Source organism: Myxine glutinosa, chromosome 7, assembly GCF_964187855.1.
Source record: "Myxine glutinosa chromosome 7, kmMyxGlut1.1, whole genome shotgun sequence".
Taxonomy (NCBI): domain Eukaryota; kingdom Metazoa; phylum Chordata; class Myxini; order Myxiniformes; family Myxinidae; genus Myxine; species Myxine glutinosa.
The window spans coordinates 40,273,661-40,297,387 of NC_136267.1; the positions used below are offsets into that span (position 1 = coordinate 40,273,661).

At 46.8% G+C, this 23,727-nt stretch overlaps 1 protein-coding gene across 1 annotated transcript in view; it reads right to left on the bottom strand.

Annotated features, from left to right (window-relative positions):
- The window catches only part of SQOR (sulfide quinone oxidoreductase), a 40,197-nt gene that overhangs the window by 14,785 nt on the left and 1,685 nt on the right, over positions 1 to 23,727 (bottom strand). The window contains 5 exon segments of the mRNA XM_068122150.2: positions 16,586 to 16,632; positions 16,635 to 16,794; positions 19,975 to 20,169; positions 22,149 to 22,202; positions 23,395 to 23,565. Of these exon segments, the coding sequence (XP_067978251.2) occupies positions 16,586 to 16,632; positions 16,635 to 16,794; positions 19,975 to 20,169; positions 22,149 to 22,202; positions 23,395 to 23,565 (627 nt within the window).

Here is a 23,727-nt window from a genome sequence, read left to right on the forward strand (position 1 = left end):
ACCTCCTCCCATCTTCTTCCCCAAACAACAACAACAACAACAACTACAGCTACAACAACAACAACAACAACTACAGCTACAACAACAACAACAACAACTACAGCTACAACAACAACAACAACAACTACAACAACGGCGCGCGCGGGGAGTGTGCGTCCTCCCTCCGGCTCGGTGAGCCGCCATTATCCATGCGCCCCACGGGGTTACCACGAAGGGGCTGGCTGTCAGCTCCTCGTCAAGGGCGGAGCCTGGTAAACCCCCCCCGCACCCAATAAGAAGGGCGGACCGATTCCATCTGGGCGGAGCTAACGAGCCGAGGGCGTGTCACTCCCCGCCGGATATACGCAGCCGCTTGCCGGACGTGACGTCAGATGCGCCCCCAGCTTGAGACGACAAGACGCCACCTCGAGCGCTGAGAGACCTCCTGCATCTTTTGGGCCGCGCCATCCTGTCCCTGAGCACAAGGTGCACCTTGTGCTGGCCATCGAATACCCGCTTTCCTAGCCATCAATCCCCGTGTGAGTCAGTTTTTGTCCTGTTTCTCTGTGGTCTGTCGGGAATAATATAAGGTTGTGTCTAAGTGCCTGTCTTCCTATGATGTACCTCTTGTAGTTGTAATCTAACCTTCCGCCTTAATATAACCTCCTCCGGAGGTCTTGAGAACTGAACCCCTGGTGTCGTATTGTGTCATTGTAATCCAGCCGGGTGTCTTCTCTTTCCTATTGAGCCAGCGTAGCGCGGCTTCGTCGACGTTCGAGTACAATCGGGTAATTTGTGCGGACACGACGGCCATTCCGCTCGGCCCACTTTAACATCAAAGTCGTGTCTGTAACAATTGGTGTCGAGGAGTGGAATTCGAACCCGGGACTAAATTTATTAGGCCCAAATTTTGGGAGGGAAAATCGATTCGGAGCGCGTACTGCGCTCGACGAAATTATAACGAAAAAAAAAAATTGGATTTGTTTTACGAAACTCGAATTTTGCAAGTCGCGCTATGGCGGATCAAGACAGCTGGGGTCCGGTAAAGGAGAGTGAGGTAGGGTCGATCCAGGACCAAAATGAGGGACAGGAGGAGAGCGAAGCAGTGAGGGCGGCAGGTTCGCAAAATAGCGCCGTCACGCACGAAGAAGCGGGCGCGCAAAATGGCGCCTCGCTGATCACCGCGCCAGCGACCGTGGCAGCGCCCCCGATGGATTGGGGCCTTTTTTTCATACAAATGAAGGCCCTTATGGCCCAGAATAGCGAGAAAATGAGGGAGGAAACGAGGGCTGATAATGAGCGATTTGGTGAGCGGTTGGGAAACCGGATGGATGCTCAGGGTGAGCGATTGGAGGGCCAAATGAGGGGTACCGGTGAGGGATTAGAAAAGAAATTTGAGGGGTTAGACAACGGGATAAAAGAAGTAAAGAATGGGTTAACGGGGGTAGAAAACAGAATGGCCGCTCAAGAGAATCAAATAGAGGGAGTGAAAAATGGGTTAGAGGGGTTAGAAAACAGTATGGAAGGCAAATTGAGGGACATGAGGGACCAAGCGGAAAGGGAAGTTAAACAAATGGAGCAGCAGATAGAGGGGGTCAGAATGGGGGTAGAAACCAAACTGGATGCTCACAGGGAGGAAATGGAGCAGATGAGGGTGGCATCTGGGCAGGAGATGCAAGTGATGGGAGAGGAGATCAGAAGAGGAGTGAGTGAGGGGGTCGGAGGAGTGCGCGAGGAGGTGAGGCACTGTGAGGAGCACATGGAAAAGCGCTATACAAAATAAATGAATTATTATTATTAAAGGGGACTGTAAAGTTACAAGGGGGCATAGAGGACCTGACGCAGGAGGTGGAACAGCTGACGGAGGGACAAAAAGAACTAACGGAGCAGGTTCAAAGGAACACTGCGGTATTAGGAGGGTTAAAAGTGACACAGAAAGAACTAAAAGACGACTTGATAGCGACGAAGAGGGAATGTCAGATGGTACGTGAGGGACTGACAACGAGGTTGGACGAGGTGATAGAGGTAATGGAGACGAAGGACCGGCAGGTGAGGACGCACCTGGAAACGGTCAAGGTAGCCTTAGAGGATGAGCTTGAGGAGACGTACCGGGGAATAAAAGAGGTGAAGCACAAATTAGAAGAAGTGGAAGAAGGGATGAGCGAAATTAAGAAGCGACGGAGAGGGGATAAGAAAGAGATAAAAGAGGAGATAAAAGAATTGGTCCAAAGTCTGTGTTTGGATCGTGATGTGCTCGTTAACCGGATGAGGGATTCGCAGGTGATGGAGGAGAAGCGAAGAGGAAGAGGACCCGGTGTAAGTGGTGACCAATATGGTCGTGCGTATGATGCGCCAGGTGATTTAAGAGGCTTGGGGTTCGAGATGGACCCGGGTGTTCGTGAGAGGCCACTGGTGAAGTGTGCGACAGGTCTGGTGTGCGAAAGAGGAGGTGTGCGAGAAAGTCCGACTCTGGGGTGTGTGAGGAAAAAGTGCGTGCCAAGGAGTGAGGGTGCTGGCGAGAGTGAGTCGGTCGTAGCGTGTGTGCGAGGGAGCACATGGAAGCGCGGGGTGGTGAGTGTTACAGAGGGTGTGACGGGAGAGTGTGCGCAAGAGTGTGCGCGAGAAAGGTGTGTGACGGACAGGTGCATGAGGAAAGAGTGCGCTGTCAGAAGTAAGGAAGAGTGTCCACCTGTGGTGAGTGTTACAGAGGGTGTAACGGGAGAGTGTGCGCGAGAAAGGTGTGTGACGGACAGGTGCATGAGGAAAGAGTGCGCTGTCAGAAGTAAGGAAGAGTGTCCACCTGTGGTGAGTGTTACAGAGGGTGTAACGGGAGAGTGTGCGCGAGAAAGGTGTGTGACGGACAGGTGCATGGGGAAAGAGTGCGCTGTCAAGAGTAAGGGTGAGTGCGCTGTCAGGAATGGAGGTGAAAGTAGTGAGAGTGACATGGAGCGTGAGTTAGTTGTGACAGGTGAGCGAGGATGTACACCTGGGATGGAAGGATGCACACCTGGAATGGTAGAGCGTGAGTGGGAATGCACGCTGGAGTTGGTGGTGAGGCACGTGGATGGGTGTGCGAATGAGGGCACACCTGTGATTGTCACAGAGGAGGTGACAGAGGAGGGGGCGCGAAGCGGTGTATTGGTGAGGTGTGCGAGCAACGAATGTGTGCCGAAGTGTTCGGTGGTCAGGTGTGTGACCAAGGCTGTGAGTGGAATGAGGGTACCTGGGTGTGTAAGGAAAGGTACGAGGAGCATGGAAACGGCTGGATGTGTGAGCAAGGAACGGGCTGCGGGGTGTAAGCATGCAGGTGAAGCATCGACGTTAGACGGGGTAGAGTTTAGAACGACTTATAGCCGAATCGGGCCCTCGGTGCGTGCTGGGCCTCGCTTTGAACGGCCGCGTCTGTGCTCCACTAGGCGGAGCGGGCGGCCCGAGAGAAAGAGTCGTCATGGCGACCACTTTTTGGTGAGACGTGCCGGCAGGTCGAGATCGGGGCATTGGATGGCTCCGTGCCGAGATGGTGCGTGGGATCTCGGCCCGGGTAAACCTCCTTCCCTGCACCGAATGCGGGATGCAGCCAGCCGCTGGCACAAAACAACCAGCATCCATTGTTTGGCTTTACGAAGCCGGGCTTTGGACAGGAATTGGCGCACCGAGAGGTATTAGTGAGTCGAGTGGGTGATGAGGTTAGTGTTTTGGACCCAAAATTAGAGAAAAGCAAAATTTGATGATTGGCAAAGGATTGGCAGAGTGATGATTGGTAATGGTACAGTGATTGGCAGATGATTGGCAAATTTTTAATTTGTTGCAATTTGATGTGCAAAATTGGTAGTGAGAGACCCCCGATGTGGTGGGATGGCAAATCCACCATCCTTCCCATGTGGGGGCAAATGCGCAATAGCTTATGGGGTGTATGGCAGTGAAAACTAGCCCGGGTGGGTTAGGATATGGTGTGTAGGGATCTAGCGAAGATGACAGTAGGTAACGTTAAGGTTAGTTAGTGACTGATACCTGTAGTGGGGACGCAGGTAGATTAGTGTGGATTATAATGACGAGGGAGCGCAATAGTTAAAGGGACGACTGGGAAGCGCAAGTTTCAGAAGGGAGTAGTTAGCTGAGATGATGCCGTGTGTGTGAGAATTGAACAGGTGTGATTGCACAGGTGTGCAACTGGACAGGTGTGTGGAGCCGTGTATGAGTAGTGAGTGTGTGGATCAGCGCGAATGCGCTTGGGGAGAGAAGGGTGCAGGTGGCACCAGGTGTGAGAGCACAGGGTGCAAGTACAGGTGTGTGGAGAGAGTTGGAGTAAGTGGTATGGAGTGGTGTGCGTGGTGCGAAGGTGTGGATGGGGGAAGAGTGGACCCCTTTCACGAGTACCCGGGGCGGGTAGTGTAAGTGTTAGGTAGAGGGTACAGGTAAATTGTGGTTGGATATTGGCATTTGTGGTGCGGTTGCAGAATGGTGTTGTGGATGGGTGCATTAGTGTTGTGGAAATGGCTGGGCGTGTAGCCTGTTAGTGTGTGTAGTTGGTTGGGCACTCCACCACTGTGAGGATGTCGGCCAGGTGAGGCCGCAGGTGGGCTCTGGGAGCCGGTAGAGTTGTGGATGGGGCCCGAGGATCCGGAGGATGGACCCGGGTAGCCCAGTGCCAGAGAGGGCACCGAGTGGGGAGAGTGCCAGAGGGCCTTCCCCAGGTAGTTAGGTTAGGGCAAGGAGCAGGTAAGCTCGGAGGCAACTGCAGTGGTGGAGGTGTGCAGGTGGGTAGACCCACTGGGAGAGGTACACGCCGCAGCCCAGAAATTGTGCGAGGGCACCGGGAGATGAATCGGGGGAGTGAGACCCCAAATTGAAGAGCACCACAGTTGGCCAATGGGAATTGGTTTTTAGAACCCATAGTGTAAGAGGGCCAATGGTTTGGCCGGAGAAAGACCCCGGGTAGTGTAAAGTTGTTAAAGTCATTTAGGAAATAGTTAGGATTGAAGAACCTGTCGCACCATACGCAGCCACTTACCTGTGGTGATGATGATGACTCCACACCTGTGTTTTCTTTGTTTTGTTGCAGGAGATGAATCGCTGTGTGGATTTGTGAGACGCATCACGACGTGGATGAGACATTGGGGTGATTCCATCTCTCCCTCCCTAGGAGGGACTGATGATGAATTGGTAATGGCAAATTATGATGTTGAGTTGGAGATGGCAAATTTTGATGAGAGTTGAAAATGGCAAATTTGATTGGTTAGGAGGGAGAGAAGACGAATTTGGTTTATGGGAGGAACGGGGAAGACAGTAGGGATGTTTGTTGATTTGTAAAGTAGATGTTTATGGGTAGTGTTGTGTTGTGTGGATACAGTAAGGGGTAAGGGAGGGGCCATGTAGGTTACCTGGTGGGGGGGGGGGGGCGTACGATAGGAACGTACCTGTCTCACCTGGTTCCCATGTGCCCCCAGTGTGCATTACCTTATATTGCGTGCACTTTTGCGCCCTTACCACCTTACTCACTTGTTTCTTCTTTTGTCTCCCACCTCCGAGGATCTGGCTTTGGGGTAGAGAGAGAGGAGAGAGAGGTGCTGGCTACGCAGTTGTGGGCCTGCACTTTCGCTGTTGGCTGCCTGGATCGATACACCATATGGACCGCAATGTTTGTGGCCACCCACAATGGACCGCAGCTCTTTTGCGGCCAAGCACCACCCGTGGAAGGACCTATGGGTCAACGTGGCACCTATGCCATAAAGGTGAACCACTGTTAATTAACACCAAGTGCACCACAAGAAGAGCAAGAGACACCTGCAGGGTTAGGGGTTGTCGAATTTATTTTTATTCCAATGAACAATGGTGACTGCACCGATTGGTGGTGGGGTGGTGCTTTTGATGCTCGGGAAGGGTGCTCTGCACGTTATTAAAGGCCGTCGGCCACAGAGCACTCGTGGGTTGGTGTATCGATGCTGGCAAGCGCGCTCTCTCTATGCATAACATCTGCATGTGTTCCTCCAAAAACAGGTCCTGGATCGTAGTGTAAATAGCAGCATAGTCTTGTAAATAATGCTCCCTACCGGCTGTATGTTTAGTTTGAGAATTCTTTCCGGATTCGGTTATCCTGTGGGTGTGTTTCTGTGAGGAGAAGGGTGCAACGTCGCAGGGGGACATATTTACTCATTTGTGAATATCTGTAAAACTGTCGCACTCAGGGTAGAGTTAATAGTAGAGGGAACTACATTGCGTGCCACACTAAAGTAGGTAAAAATTTATCGGGTCGGGACGCCCCGAGGGTAGAGAAGGGTGCAATGTTGCGAATATGGAATTTGGCCTCCATATCCGCTTGTAAATATTCCCCTATTTTCTCCAATACTCCCCAACTTTCCCCAGTCCCCCATTCCCTAGTCCCATTGCATGTAAATAACAATCAGTAGAGCCGACCTTCCCCTTATTCCCCCATTAAATGTCGTGCCCAGGTCCACCGCACCACACGTAGACAACTTTCGGACATCTTCCTAGTTATTCTTAATCTATGTCAGTTAAGGCCTCGTTTCCATTAATTATGACTCTTCGTTGCACCAGAATGTGATTATATGGCACCAGTAGTGAGTTTAGGACCTTCCCATACCTCCTCCCATCTTCTTCCCCAAACAACAACAACAACAACAACTACAGCTACAACAACAACAACAACAACTACAGCTACAACAACAACAACAACAACTACAGCTACAACAACAACAACAACAACTACAACAACGGCGCGCGCGGGGAGTGTGCGTCCTCCCTCCGGCTCGGTGAGCCGCCATTATCCATGCGCCCCACGGGGTTACCACGAAGGGGCTGGCTGTCAGCTCCTCGTCAAGGGCGGAGCCTGGTAAACCCCCCCCGCACCCAATAAGAAGGGCGGACCGATTCCATCTGGGCGGAGCTAACGAGCCGAGGGCGTGTCACTCCCCGCCGGATATACGCAGCCGCTTGCCGGACGTGACGTCAGATGCGCCCCCAGCTTGAGACGACAAGACGCCACCTCGAGCGCTGAGAGACCTCCTGCATCTTTTGGGCCGCGCCATCCTGTCCCTGAGCACAAGGTGCACCTTGTGCTGGCCATCGAATACCCGCTTTCCTAGCCATCAATCCCCGTGTGAGTCAGTTTTTGTCCTGTTTCTCTGTGGTCTGTCGGGAATAATATAAGGTTGTGTCTAAGTGCCTGTCTTCCTATGATGTACCTCTTGTAGTTGTAATCTAACCTTCCGCCTTAATATAACCTCCTCCGGAGGTCTTGAGAACTGAACCCCTGGTGTCGTATTGTGTCATTGTAATCCAGCCGGGTGTCTTCTCTTTCCTATTGAGCCAGCGTAGCGCGGCTTCGTCGACGTTCGAGTACAATCGGGTAATTTGTGCGGACACGACGGCCATTCCGCTCGGCCCACTTTAACATCAAAGTCGTGTCTGTAACAATATATATATATATATATATATATATATATATATATATATATATATATATATATATATATATATATATATATATCGTTTTTGGCCCTATGATCTCTCAATGGTGAAGAATCAAGTAAAAAATCATTGTCTCTGGATCTTCACCAAAATCCAAACAATTCGTCCTTGTCAGACACCTGACCTGTCCCACAAATTTCGTCCGAATCCGTCCAAAACTTTTTGAGACATCCTGCTTACAGATAGACAAACAGGCGTGAATACAAAACCTCTGTCTGCCTTCTGTGGCGGAAATGAATGAATGAATGATCGTTTTAAGGCCATTCTTCCCCGCTAGAGCGGGGGTTAGCCTTGCGGGCCCCATGACAATCATGGTTCCCTGTTTGAGGCAATGTTTTTATGGCCGGATGCCCTTCCTGACGCCAACCCTTAGTCACGCTCTTACGATGCGCAGGGATACGGTTTACCTATTCTAAATCGGGGTACACACCGTGATCATTCATCCCAGCAAGACGGTACTCAATTTGCCGACCTCCGGAAGGATGACAGGCTGAGTCAACCCCCCTGGCGTTAATTCAGCGATCGACCGGGATTCGAACCCAGGATCCTAGGATCCCAAGCCGGCACCCTAACCGCTAAGCCAACACCAGGCTTCTGTGGCGGAGGTAAATACAATTTGCAAATATTACACATAAAATAAGTACGTCGTGTTTAAAAAAATAATAATTTGAAGCCCTCATATGCTTTATGGATTTTTGTAAGTTTATTCCAATCTGTGGTATTTTATCAGTCTCGGTGAATAGAGGGGTTGGAGGTTAGTGCAAGTTTTTTTTTTTTTGTGAAAATGGTCAAAGCGGGAACTTCACAAGGAATACATGTTGTATATTATCTCCACCACCGTGAGTGGATAGTTTATCATCTGAAATATTGAAGAAGTTTTAGAGCCCCTTGTGGTTTCCTGAAACTACAACGTGGAAAACGAGAGGGGAAAATGTTCATCAAGTGGAGGCCTCTGATTCAGCGACTTTGGTGATCAATTTCCAGGTCGACCACAAGGAGGCGCTCGAGATCGGCCGGGGGCGTGCTGATCAATTGGCTTTGCAGTTTATCATGACGTGTTCAGCTCCAAATCAAATGGATAGTAATAAAGTATGAAAAGTTTCACAATGTGAGGGAACATGCACAATGTTACCCATTGTGAGGTTATCTGCTTGGATCAAGACATTGAAATCGGATTTTAAAAATGTTAACATTTATAATTTCATCGTAATTACATGAATGTTAATAAACTTTCATTCAGTAATACGTGGTGAGGGAAGTGGGAGGGGAAGGGATGGGAGGGGGAATGGGAATATTTGGGAGGGGGAATATTAGGAGGAAGGGTAGGGGAGGAGGGGGAAGAGGGGAGAGGAGGATATGGAGAGAGGGGAGGAAAGGAAGAGAGGGGAAGGAAGGAGGGAGCAGGTGGCAAAGGGAGGAGGAGGGGAAAGAGGAGGGGGAGGGGAAAGAGGAGGGGGAGGGGAAAGAGGAGGGGGAGGGGAAAGAGGAGGGGGAGGGGAAAGAGGAGGGGGAGGGGAAAGAGGAGGGGGAGGGGAAAGAGGAGGGGGAGGGGAAAGAGGCGGGGGAGGGGGAGGGGAAAGAGGCGGGGGAGGGGGAGGGGAAAGAGGCGGGGGAGGGGGAGGGGAAAGAGGCGGGTGAGGGGGAGGGGAAAGAGGGGGAGGGGGAGGGGAAAGAGGAGGGGGAGGGGAAAGGGGAGGGGGAGGGGAAAGGGGAGGGGGAGGAGAGGGGGAGGGGGAGGGGGAGAAGAAAGAGGAGGGGGAGGGGAAGGGGGAGGGGGAGGGGAAGGGGGAAGGGGAAGGGGGAGGGGGAGGGGGAGGGGGAGGGGGAGAAGAAAGAGGAGGGGGAGGGGAAAGAGGAGGGGGAGGGGAAAGAGGAGGGGGAGGGGAAAGAGGAGGGGGAGGGGAAAGAGGAGGGGGAGGGGAAAGAGGAGGGGGAGGGGAAAGAGGAGGGGGAGGGGAAAGAGGAGGGGGAGGGGAAAGAGGAGGGGAGGGGAAAGAGGAGGGGAGGGGAAAGAGGAGGGGAGGGGAAAGAGGAGGGGAGGGGAAAGAGGAGGCAAGTGGAGTAGGAAGGGGAGGGTATAGGAGGAGGGGTGACGGGAGGGTATGGGAGGGGAAGGGGGAGAGTTGGGGAGGATAGGGGAAGAGGGTAGGAGGCAAGGCCTATATGAAGAGCACGAGGAGCATTTAAGTAATGCACCATGTAAAATCAATCGACACAGTAAATCAATCAAAAGTGAACGGATTTTCACACAATTTGTTTTCACCGTGTCTTTGTCTATCTTTGCAACTAACAGGCATGAAAACAGAAATTGAATCAGAGTTAAAATGAGGGTGTGAGGCCGTTCAAAGCAAAAACCATGTTTTCACCAAAATTAATCTTTGACAGTCATAAAATGCAATTTCTAAGCCATGCATCTACAATCCTTTCATACTCCATTAGCTTATAATTTCAGGCATGTGATATACATGTGATATACACATGTGATATACACAACTTGAAACAAAAATTCATTTAGACACGTTTATGACCAGGAAATGAGCGGCCTAACAGTAGGCAAGGCCTACAACATGCACCATGTAAGATCACTTCATACAAAATCAAATCTCCACGCAAATAAATTAATCAAAACTGAACGGATTTTCACAGAATCTGTTTTCACCGAGTCTTAAGGCTCTAAATAGGAGCAAATCATTTGGGGAAAATTTACCTGGAGGTTTTTAACAATAGGTACAGGATATTGGGTGAGTGGCTGAAAGCAAAGGGTTGTGAGGTCATGTTTTCTGGGATTCTCCCAAGATTAGGAAATGGAATATAAATTATGAGCAGAGCGATAGATGTCAACCTATGGCTGGAAGAATGGTGGAGGGAGGAAGGTTTTGCATTGAAGAGGCAGCAGTGGAATAATTTCAGGGACAAAGGGAGTGTTCCAGAATGATGGCCAGATGCTGGAGAGAAAGGGGGAAGCAAGGTTTGCGGTGGGAATTAAGGAAGGAATTCAGGCTTTTTTTCTTTTTCTCTTTTTTTGAGATTCTATACCAATGCCAGGAGTTTAAATCATAAGATGGAAGAGTTTGAGGCCAAAGTAGTTAGCGAGACACGGTTTAATGAGGAGAGTAACTGATCACGCCTTTCGGATCACATAACCATGTGTGTGCAAGGATTCTGTTGAGAGTTAGAGTTCATGATAGTAGAGTACCAAGGCTATGAGATTTCAGGAAGTCAAACCTTGAGGGTATGGTGAGAAAATTGAGAGATTGAGATCAACAGAGGCTATCAAGAAGCCAATCAGCATCAGAGAAATGGGAAACCTTAAAGGAACAAATGTGTAGAGTGAAGAGTAAGTACATTGCAATGAGTTGTAAAACTAGAAGCAGAAAGAGACCAGGGTGGTTGAGTAGTGAGAAAAGGAAGAGACCAGGGTGGTTGAGTAGTGAGAAAAGGAAGAGACCAGGATGGTTGAGTAGTGAGAAAAGGAAGAGACCAGGGTGGTTGAGTAGTGAGAAAAGGAAGAGACCAGGATGGTTGAGTAGTGAGAAAAGGAAGAGACCAGGGTGGTTGAGTAGTGAGAAAAGGAAGAGACCAGGATGGTTGAGTAGTGAGAAAAGGAAGAGACCAGGGTGGTTGAGTAGTGAGAAAAGGAAGAACCAGGGTGGTTGAGTAGTGAGAAAAGGAAGAGACCAGGGTGGTTGAGTAGTGAGAAAAGGAAGAGACCAGGGTGGTTGAGTAGTGAGAAAAGGAAGAGACCAGGGTGGTTGAGTAGTGAGAAAAGGAAGAGACCAGGGTGGTTGAGTAGTGAGAAAAGGAAGAGACCAGGATGGTTGAGTAGTGAGAAAAGGAAGAGACCAGGGTGGTTGAGTAGTGAGAAAAGGAAGAGACCAGGATGGTTGAGTAGTGAGAAAAGGAAGAGACCAGGGTGGTTGAGTAGTGAGAAAAGGAAGAGACCAGGATGGTTGAGTAGTGAGAAAAGGAAGAGACCAGGATGGTTGAGTAGTGAGAAAAGGAAGAGACCAGGGTGGTTGAGTAGTGAGAAAAGGAAGAGACCAGGATGGTTGAGTAGTGAGAAAAGGAAGAGACCAGGGTGGTTGAGTAGTGACAAAAGGAAGCGACCAGGATGGTTGAGTAGTGAGAAAAGGAAGAGACCAGGGTGGTTGAGTAGTGAGAAAAGGAAGAGACCAGGGTGGTTGAGTAGTGAGAAAAGGAAGAGACCAGGGTGGTTGAGTAGTGAGAAAAGGAAGAGACCAGGGTGGTTGAGTAGTGAGAAAAGGAAGCGACCAGGATGGTTGAGTAGTGAGAAAAGGAAGCGACCAGGGTGGTTGAGTAGTGAGAAAAGGAAGAGACCAGGGTGGTTGAGTAGTGAGAAAAGGAAGAGACCAGGGTGGTTGAGTAGTGAGAAAAGGAAGAGACCAGGGTGGTTGAGTAGTGAGAAAAGGAAGAGACCAGGGTGGTTGAGTAGTGAGAAAAGGAAGAGACCAGGATGGTTGAGTAGTGTGAAAAGGAAGAGACCAGGATGGTTGAGTAGTGAGAAAAGGAAGAGACCAGGGTGGTTGAGTAGTGAGAAAAGGAAGAGACCAGGGTGGTTGAGAAGCAAGATAAGGAATGCCATTAAGGAGAAGCAGGAGGTATTTGTTCGATATAAAATAACATGCCTAGAGTGAGATTTATATCAGTAGAGGAGGAAGCAGAGGCAAGTTAAGAAAATAGCCCCATGGGGGACTGTCGGTTATTAGCTCCGCCACCAAAGGTGGATGGAGGCTATGTTTTCACCCCTGTCTGTTTGTTTGTTTGTCTGTCTGTGTCTGTTTGTGAACAAAATATCTCAAAAAGTTGTGGACGGATTCGGACAAAATTTGGCAGAGATGTAGCGAATGTCATAAGGACGAAATGATTAGATTTTGGTGAAGATCCGGATTCGGATCTGACTACTAGAATTTTAAAAAGTGATTCTTCACCATTGGGAGATAGAGCCAAAACTGATATGTAGCAGGATAACTTAAAAAGTTATAGAATATAAATGGATTTGGACGAAACTTGTTGGACAGGTTGTGTGTGACGACGAAGAATCGATTCAATTTTGGTGAATATCCGGATCGGGATCCAGCTAGTAGAATTTTAAAAGTGATTCTTCACCATTGAGTGATATGGCAAACCAGGTGGAAGTATGCTCTCTACTGAGTGCCGTTCTAGTTTCCCCACAGTTTTGAGAAAAGTTTAAAATAAATTACCTGAATTTGAGGCAAAACCCCCTTTTCAGCCTCTTATAGGGGGCAGATCTGAATGGGGAGCCCAACCCTACACTACACCTTACTGTTCTTATTTTCTTTTTTGTATACAGAATCGAGGCTCGTGTAAGAGCCAACAGATAGAACATGAAAACATGCACAGACACATAAAACATACAATGAAGGGAGCAGGAGACAAGAGGGGGGGAGAGAGGGAAGCACACAAGCACAACAACAGTGGAGAACAAGGACGTTGGTAGATCTGTGGAAGGGGGAGGGCTGAGGGAGGAGGGAGGGGTATCCCTTCTGATGTAGCTTACCACATTTGGTCCAAATCGGTGATGTAGTTTGAGAGGAAAATATGTTTTCGTGAATATGGGGGATTAAGGGAGGGAGCCTGTGCCCCCCTTTCCAGGGAAGATATGGCCATGGGGAACGCAACTTAAGATTAGGGCATGGGCACGATGCCACATGGCCAGTTTGGTCTCGATCCGGTTGTCGGTTTATGAGAATTTTTTTGAATGAAATACCAATATTTGGGGGCAAAACCCCCCATTCTACCCCCTTTGAATGGGTGTATCCAGATAGGGAGCACAACCCCATGAGACCTTACTGTCCTGATGCATTGTGCCGAATTTGGTCCGTATCGCTCAAGTAGTTGTGGAGATGTTTTAGTGAAAATGAGGGATCTGTGGGGGGCCCGTGGCCCCCTTTTCAGGGTATATATGACCATGAGGCACGCAACTTAAGGTTAGGGCATGGTCCCGATGCCTCGTGGCGAGTTTGGTCTGAATCTGCCTGGTGGTTCCTGAGAAGATTTTTGAACGAAATACCAATATTTAGGGCAAAACCCTCCTTTCACCCCCTTGATCGGTGGCGCATCCAGATGGGGAGCCCAACCCCACGAGACCATGCTGTCCTGATGCATCGTACCAAATTTGGTCCATAATCGGTCAGGTAGTTTGCGAGGACATGTTTTAGTCAAATGGTAACGGACAGACACCTGACGCACTCTTCGAAGTTATTTTGGAGACATACTCCGAAATAACCTAAAAAATAACTCGGCAAGTCAAAACAGAGTATGAGAAGGACATGGCTAAGAATATCAAGTATAACATCAAGGCATTATTTAAGTATACTAGGAGTAAAGAACAGGGTAGGACAGGTGTGGGCCCATTGAGAAATAGCACAGGGAGAGTGGTTAGTGAGGAACGCAAAATGGCAGGCTTATTAAACAGGTATTTTGTTTCAATATTTACACAAGAACAGTCAGAGAACTGCCAATAACTAAAAGTACCTATCAAAGAGGTGAGAAAGAGCTTTCACAGAAGATCCAGGTCGGAGTGGAGGAAGTAAACAAACAGCTCGGAAATCTAAGAGTAGATAAAGCTACGGGGGGGGGGGGGGGGGGCAGATAATATGCACACCAGAGTATTGAGGGAGGTGGCTGAGCAGGTAAGCGGGATGTTAACGGATATCTTTCATAGCTCACAGGAGTCAGGACAGGTACTGGAGGATTAGATGCAAGTAAATGCAACACTGTTATAAAATAACAGATCCAAAGAAGAATTTGGGAACTGTAGACCTGTTAGTTTGACTTCAGTTGCAGGGAAGATGTTGGAGACGATTATTAGGGACCAGATGAGTCGCCATTTAAATAATTACAAACTAATAAAAGGCAGTCGGCATTATTCATATTTTATTATTCATAATTTACATCAAGGATTTGGACAGTGGGGTGAAGGGTAGATCTTCACAGTAAATTTACAGATGGCACAAAGCTTAGTGCAGTGGAGAGGTGGTTATCAGAGGGGGTAGTGATCAGGTTCAGGATAGTATTGATACTTGCCTCGATTGAGTAAAATATTGGCAGATGTAGTTTAACATAAACAAGTATAAGGTGCTCTGGATGGGCAAGAATAATGAAAATAGGGATTGCATGATCCAAGGGGTAATCTTGGAGTGTGTCACACGCGAAGGATCTGGGGCTGGTTATATATACGGGGGGTAAAGCCAAGCAGCCATAGCTAGTCGGGTTTGAGGTTGTCTTCGGTGAGAGATTAATTATACTGTACTCGTAAATACAAATGGTGGTTTTAACATTATATAGGAATTTGGGGAGGCCCTATCTGTAATATTGTGTGCAGTTTTGGTCATCACCGCTCAGGAAGGACATAGCTGCCATAGAGAGGGTTCGGTGCAGGGCCACGATATTGATTCCAGGCCTAGCTAGACTCGGCTATAAGAGCGGCTGAAGGAGACACGGCTTTGTGCATTAGAAAGGAGGTGGTTACGAGGGGATATTATAAGAGATGTTTTGGATAATGAAGGGTATGGACAAAATAAGTGCAGAATAATTATTCAGCACAGTAGACAGTGATAGGATCAAGGGCCATAGCCTGAGAGCAAAGAAGAGGAGAGGTAAGACGGTACTCAGGTAAGGGTCTTTCACTCACAGTAGTGATGCGTGGAATGGTCTCCCTGGAAAGGTAGCAACAGCAAAAATAGTAGATGGATTTAAATTGGAATTGGACATGGTACCTGAAAATTATGGAAATATATGGGTATATGGATATTTGCAGTATTGGTAGGTAGTTCGAGTTCAGATAGGTGATTGTTTGCATCTTAGTGAAGTGTCATGTCTGTGGGGTCTCATCAAGGGGGGTGTGGTTGATGTGTGTTTCTCACCGAAGAATTGCCTTCACCTTATACCCCCACCCCCCCCCCCCCCCCCCCCCGCACACCAAAAGCACTTTATAAATAAAATAATAAATATTTAGCATTTTTCTTCTTTTTTTCTTAAATGGTGAAAATAAATATATAAAGAAAGAAAAATAGGTATAGGATATTAGGTAAGCAACGAAAGATGCTCACTCAATATCCTATACCTGAGACAATGTGGCATGCCACTTGAGACAATGTGCTGTGCCACATCGTCTCATCTACATTCCTCCACTTATTCCCCCAATGAAATTACGTCATTTTAATGGATAAAATTGGTCTGCTGATGTGAAGCAAGCACGAATGGTCTCATGCGCCTAATTACCTTCACCACCGAAGGTGGGCGCAGGTTATCTTTTCATCCTTGTCTGTCTGTCTGTTAGCAGGATATCTCAATGTTATGGACGGATTTGGACAAACCTTGTTGGACAGCTTGGGTGCTTGACAAGGAAGAATCGATTCGCTTTTGGTGAAGATCCGCATCCAGATACGAGGATTAAAAGTTTATGACAAAACTTGGTGGATGAGTTGGGTAGGCTACAAGAACAAGCCGATTCGATTTTTGTCAAGGTCCAGATTCAGATCCGGCCTATCAGTGGGATACAAAACGTAAACTGTTCAGCCTGGCGGAGGCATGTTCTCTACCGAGTGATGCTCTAGTTGTACATAAGATTGCATGTTCCTCCTTCCCTTTGATTTTGTTTTTGGCCGCCAGATTCGTACCGTTATTCATCGATTGTCCTGTCTTTCCTTGTCCATGAAAATCATATTTCATTGTAAATAACCCCCGTTTGATTATAAGAAGTGCCTTCCCGCTATTGCCTCCCATGCGTTTCACTGCCAGGTTCGGCTTTTGGTGGAACGATCATTGGAACGCAACGAATGTAGTCCAAAGATGGCAATTACACGTCGTAGCTGAAAATATCGTTTCGGCATCTGTGGAGGTCTTATCGTACCTCCAGCTCAGAGTGGTCTGTGTTCATGGCCATCCAAGAGTGTCATTTATAAACATAGAGCCGAGTAAATCCATCCTTGCTACTTATACACATGATCACATTTGGTTGTGGCCTGTGCTAATCTCAATCGTTATTTCATACTTCATCATGTCATATCATGTATTAGCCAAGCAAAGTGCGCATTACAGATACAATGACAGCGAAATCGCGGCTTACATTTACCTTGAATGTCACCATCTCTCCGGGAGAGTCCAGCTTCTCGAACACTGCTCCTTGCGGTCAGCACGTACCTCCACCAGATTGTGGCGAAAATTCAAATTGATGTCCCTCTTTTCAATGATACGTAGCAGAGCATTCGCGTACTTCTTTACGGCGAAAATCACCCCAAGAGACGAGTTCAACATCAAATTTGCATCTTTTCGTTTTCCGACCTGTAAACAACAACCAACAAAATATATACCGCAACCTATTAAATAATCATTTACATCAACCCACACAATGTATTTTCCAGAATTGTTTTGAAGCGCTCCGTAAACGTTTACGTATACTGTATTATTATTTGCACCAATCACAGTTCACAACTAGAGAGTTCATAGAACACCTTACCTCACACAGTCTTGAGCAACAAGGACATGGGCGGGGTCTGCGAGTGGCAAATTTGATTGGTTATGATGGTGAAAAATGCCATAATATTTTGTTCAAGTACTGCAAAACGGAAGGGTTTGAAAGTGCCAAAAATCCAATTTGTGTTCTGCAGTGTTCAAGTATATAATTAATTTGAAAATCGAGATTTTATAGGTTGTAGAAAAAAAATGTTTTGGACTGTTGTTGATGCAGCGTCTTTTACGCCACCTTATCTAACACGTTACATTTGTCATTTGTGCCCGTTTGTGTCCTTTATGACGTTCTTAAAACAGTAAGTTTTGGTTCACGGAGTTATCAGTGACCACGATATTTGTCATGCGTGTGCGTCTGTCTCTGTCTGTGTGTCTGTCTGTCCGCAGCATAACTACCTGATGATATCATTTGATCTTGATGAAACTTGGGTGGGAGGTTGATATCATGATCGAGTTGTGTCCTGCCTAGAGTGGGCGTATGCGCCCATTGTGGGCGGAGCCACGCCCCAAAAAGATGTATTTTTAGGGGGTAATCGAGTTCAAGCTACATCTTCTCCGAGGGGTTTGGTGGAATCTGACAGGGTTTCGATATTTGGTTAGGCGAATGTCATGTGTCTAGCCCCACGGAGCTCGTCTAGCCCCACGGAGCACGATTTCAATGTTTTTTCATTTATTTCATTTTTCACCGAATTTTCGGTATTGTGTAGCTAACTAACCTCATAACTGATTATACATTATTTTATATATCATTTCAAGGTCAGTAACCTTCGTTTTGACATTTCCGGGCCTGGCCTGTCCGGGCTTGTTTTCGGTTATAGTCCGTCCTTTGTCATTGAATACCGCTCGCTCATGAACCATCATCGTCTCCTGACTTGTCCTGTTTCGAATGATTTTCAATTTTGTTTGCTGACAGGCAGATAGAATAAAAATAAATCAATTGCACCCATGTCCGAAGGAAGCGGTTCAGTTTGTAATTTTTAATACGAAACGGGCAAAGCCGAGAAATGAACGAAACCCATCAGAATTACCCTTTAGAACCCCTTAGAATTACATTTTAGAACCCTTTAGAATCCATTAGAATTACTCGCTAGAACCCTTTACAATTAAACACGGTGGGTTAGAAAGGTTATTCTTCCCCCTTCATTTTTGACGGACAGATGGCAGGAAGGACATAGCCAATTATTGAAGCGGCTACATGGCTGAAATATGCATCTCATTCCTCTCTGCGCATGCACAATTGTGACAAATTCAGAGTGAAAGTACTGCTAAACTGCAGGTTTGTTTTCCGATTCGTGTTCAAAATAAAACAATGAAATTTCAATTAAGTGGTTCCTCGATCATGAGCTGACATTTTGACAGAAAGAAAAGTGAACATACAGACAGAGACAAGTGCGAACCAATTGCTTAACCCTGCTTTTTGCTTCGTGTGCGTGGGGTAATAATAATAAAAATAGGACCACTGCACCTGTATCTTATCTGGACCCTGGCCTAATGTTTTAACCCAAATTTGGTAGCATTCTGCCTGGTGGGTGCAGAGAATAAGATGTTTGAAGGAATTTATGTGATTTCCCCAAAAAAATTGAACAAGTAGGCCATTTTGACACACTTCCGGTCACGTGATCGGCGTGACTTCTGCAATTTAACATTCATACCCTGGCCTAGTGTTGTACCCCAATTTGGTGACATTCTGATTGGGGGGGGGGGGGGGGGGGGGGTCTGGAGAAAGATTTTTGAAGGAATTTACCGAGTCCGCCATTTTGACACACTTCCAGTTAGGTGAACGGAACAAGCTTTGCAATCCCCGTTACCAGTTAGAAGCGGAACCCTGCTGCCAAACTTCAGCCAGATCGGCCCACTGGTTTGGCCGGGAAAGTCAAAACAGGTAATGGACGGATGGACGCTGCATGAAGACAACATCTTATCTGGAATCCCAATTCCAGATAATCTAATAATAGAATGAAGAAATAATGTATCATAATTCACCCCAGATCCACTTTTTTGAAATTCCAACTTCTTTCCTGGAAGTCCTTGCAGTGTCCATGTGTTTTATACCTCTCCCACCTCCCCCCAAGCCCTCTCCCTCTCACAGATCTCTCGATGTCCCTGCTCTCAAATGTTGTGTTTGTGTCCTTCCCCCTCTCTCCCGATCTTGTCTACCACTCCCCTTATTATATGTTTTATGTGTCGGCTTGACTTTTTGTGCGATTAATGTTAGCTCTTTCACGATCCTCGATCTTTTTTTACAAAAAAAATAAAAAATCATTATCTTGTTAAAAGCCTCATTTTAGTAAGGCTCGTGGGGCCAGAAATGGTCAGATGAATAACCCTACATTTGCCCAATATTGCACAGGGAAATGTGGCCATCGCAAACACATCCAAAGGCCTAAAGCCACAATTGCACATTCACATTTTCAACAGGACAACTAGATTTCCATCTCCTCTAAAATACGACGTCATGTGATGCTTCACCCCTGCTGGCTCTGAAATAAAGGCAATTCAAACCAGATCCAATTCCATCAGGAACACAACAGTTAATGGTGAAGTCTGCTGTAGACAAGGTCGGCTGTAACGCTCTATAAAGTATTAGAAAAATAGTTTTTAAAATATGATGATCATAAGACTTTTCACATCATTACTCGGAACTTGTACGATCTCATACACCTGTCGAAAGTGCAATATCATAAAATATAATCCATAATTGAATCAAAGCTAAACCCAATAATTGAAAGCATCTGCTAACTATCATACACCACTATTGGAGGCCATCGGCTATTTATTGTGCATTGAAAGGGCTAAATTGAGAAAATTAAAATTGCAAAAAGGAAGAGAAGGAAGGAGAAAAACGGTGTGGAGTGAAGGAGAAGCTGGATGGAATGAGACAGAAGGAAGACATGGGGGAACGGATGGAATAAACGGGGATGTGATTCAACATGGTCACGTTTGCGTATCTGTACAAGATAGATGGCCAATTGCTGTATTAGCTGCATACCGCACCTTGCGGAAGTAATCGTCGGTAAGGTACATTATTTTCTGTGGTGCCCCGGCACACTTTACAGGTGTGTTTGGGAACGTGAAGATGGCATTTCCACTCTTGAAGTCTTGCATTGCTTGCCACGTTTTCATCACATATTTGGTGGAGTAGTTCGATCCAATTCCTGGACACTCAAAGCCCTCTGGAAGACCTTTAATCTGAAATGTGCGAGTAGGGATTGGGTGGGTGAGCAAAAGCAACAACGCATAAGTAAATACATTTAAAATGTTAATGTTTAGAGGTAATAAAACTTTAATACATTATTACAAGGCAAACACCTGCACCTGCCTCCCAAGATGGCAGAGATCAAAGATAAGATTCCAAAGAGCCATTCTATTTCAGATGTGCTCCAAAATGGAAGCAAAAGGTGAAACCCAAAACAAGTTGAGGTTATTGCGTCCTTTTCGTCATTTCACAGATGTGAGGAGCAGCCCGACTCGGATGAGAGGGGCAGGGGGCATGGTGAGAGGGGAGGAGTGGAACGTTCCTCCGGTTCATTCGAGCTAGGGGTCTGATGAATATCTGTGACGTTTTGGTTGAGATTTCCTAATAAGTTCTTCTTCGAGCTAACTCCGGAGAAAACAAATGAATAGTTCTCGTGCTGCAGCAAGAGTGGTCTTGTTTTTACTGGAACATTTCTTTCATTCCACACAAGTTTGAACTTCCACTTCAAAACAAGACTGTTGAACCAACAGTGATTAAGCTGCGATAAGGGAGTTTTATTATTTTTGGAATTTTTTTTTAACGTCTTTTCTGAATATTTTCACAGGTCATTGTCAAAAACGACTCCCATTTTATATCGATGAGCTAGCCACCTCCATAGACAAACTTGATAAAAGGTCCATCTCCTGGAAACTGTCCTTGCACTATATCTCACGGAAAAGAACGTGTTGAAAAAATTAGTTTCTCCTTCAGTAAACATCTTCTGGTTGAAGCAAACTCCATTGAGCTTTTGCGCCTCACCTTCCATCTGGTCAACCACTCATAGGTAGACCACATCTCCAATTAATGAGACGTCAAAGGCCGGATGCAGACAGCATACTTCATAGAGTTGTACTTCCTTGGAACCTCTCATCAGCTTGCAACCTACAGGGCTTTTGCTAGCAATGCAGTTTTACACACACACACACACCACACACCACACACCACACACCACACACCACACACACAACCCCTTAAATGTGACGAGCATGAACCTATGTGGCACACCACAACATGCTGCAAAGGTCCTGACCAACATGGGCACCTGTTTCGACACATCCATTCTATAGTTAACAAGGCCTTTGAATTCCAGCCAAGAAAGAAGGTATTCAAGTTAAAATGCAACTTCCAGCTTACTTGCCATCTGTGCAAGGCACAGAACTGCATATTACTAAATACAATGTCAGCTGCTGCACTGATACCAGCAGTGTTAGACAGCGTTACTGTGAGCGTTACTAATAACCTGTGGGCTGAGGCTCCAGCATACAACCTTTGAGAGGTGGGATAGTAAAAAGCCCTGAATATTATTGGGAATCTCTTGATGCGAGGCCCAAATCCTGCACAGGGTTTGCTCCTTTCCCAGCTAGCATACTGATGTTGGTCCAATGTTGAGAAAGGTTGGAATGGTTGCTAACTTTGGGCAAATGGACCAAGTTACGTTGGTCTAACGGTAGTGCCACAGGCATGGTGGTGGCCTTGCAAGTCTTTTACTGTCTCTTTCACATGCTTCATGCAATCCTTTTACCTTCTAGAACAAAACACGGTTGTCATTATGGTTTTGGGCCAACAGGATGGTCTAGAGGTACGCACCCTTACCTCCAAGCTATCTACCCTGGGTTTAAATCCCGACCCAGCTACAAACTGTCATCCCGGTGTTTCAAAGAAGAAGAAAAAAAGGTCACAGACCGTAACACCAAGACAAACCAAGACGACGATCGTTTGAATAGCAATGCACCTGAATTACAAAACAGTAGGTGTTTATACATTGCTTCCACATCTGCTAGTAGAGATACACTGCAGGTAATAATTCACTCAATTATAAATTGCTGTACAATACCCTGCCAAAGGTGTAACTAAACTACTAGGTCATCAAGCCTTCAGAAAACAAAGCTTCATTTCTGGTCAGCCATCTACCATTAGCACGACCACATCATACCTGGTTGTAGTTAAGTTGCAATCCCAAGGCGATGACAAGATACTTGTACGTAAGCTGCAAAGACAAGGATCAGGCGGTTGGAGGGAGGGAGGGCATGATGATTGGCTTCACATGTATGTGAGATTCTACTCATTCATTCCATCAAATAAAATGTTAAATAAGTGAAATTAATTTTTGATCAAATCACAAAACTCTAACTCCGCTTAACTCACACCTACCAATATCCTTCCCTTTTCCCTCCCTTGGGAACAAAAACTAGAGCTTCCAGGGAAGCAGAACTCAACTGAACTGACTGGACAACTTTAAAGTAAGTCGGGTCTCACATGCCAAGTTTGATGAAAATTCGTCAATATATGTGGACGCTAGATTGTTAACGTCGTTTCAGAGCTGAAAAAATATGCCGGCCTATGGCGGCCATTTTGTGACAGATCGGGTTGACATGCGATAGCAACCTACCTTGTGTGGTAAGAGTCTCACGCACCAGGTTTGATCAAAATCCATCAATATTTGTGGACGTTAAAGTCTTAACGTCGTTTTGGAGCTGAAAACAATATGGCGGCCTATGGCGGCCATTTTGCAACGGATCGGGTTGGAATGCAATAGCAACCTACCTTGTGTGGTAAGGGTTAAACATTCTAAGTTTGATCAAAATCTGTTAATATTTGTGGACGCTAGAGTGTTAACGTCGTTTTCATGACCAAAAACAAAATGGTCGCCTAAGTCCGCCATTTTTCAAGGGATCTGGCTGAAATGCAATACCAAACCGGTCCTTGGGGTAAGGATGCTCCATGTCAAGTTTGATCAGAATCGGTTGATATTTGTGGACGCTGGAGTGTTAACGTCGAAAAGTTAACGGACGACAGACGCCGGACGCCGAAGGGTTCAGTATGTGATGAACTCAACTGGACGTTAGTCCAGTTGAGTTAACAAGGAGTCAAATGGTTTCTTCCTATGCCTACATTGCATTGCAATATTATATTTGGGTTGGCCTGTTTGAGCCAACTATCTGAGGGCGAAGCTCACGATGCGAGGTTCTAGGTTTGAATTCCACATGCTGCGTTACGACTTCCTCAATATTAACCAACGTGCTTGTAAATTGTGTTTAATAGGTTTGTAATTTGTTACAAGTACACCGTATTTACATATTTAATAATCACATTGTGTATCTTGCCCAAATACAGAGCAGGGTACAAATTTCGAGTGCAAGTGGTGTATATAGCAAATGTCAAACGGACTTCTCTCACACCTTCTGACCATCAGCTGTGTGGACGGTGTTGTTATCCGGGTCAAACTGAGTCACAGAGGACTTAATCCAGGTCACCCCACATGGAATAACTTTGGCAGTAGGCCGTCCCGACCCGTGGAGGGGCTTGGCCCCAGCCCCGACCAATGTCCAGAGCGGTTGGTAGTAATGGACCTGTTCAGGTGGAGGGGATGAGGGTGGGATGCATCAACTGTTCAGAAAATGAGTGAGGGACACCTGTTCAGGCGGTGGGGATTGGGGGGGGGGGGGGGGGTGACATCTGCACAAGGGGGGGGAGGGGTAAGACACCGACTCAAGTGGGAGGAAGGAGGGAAG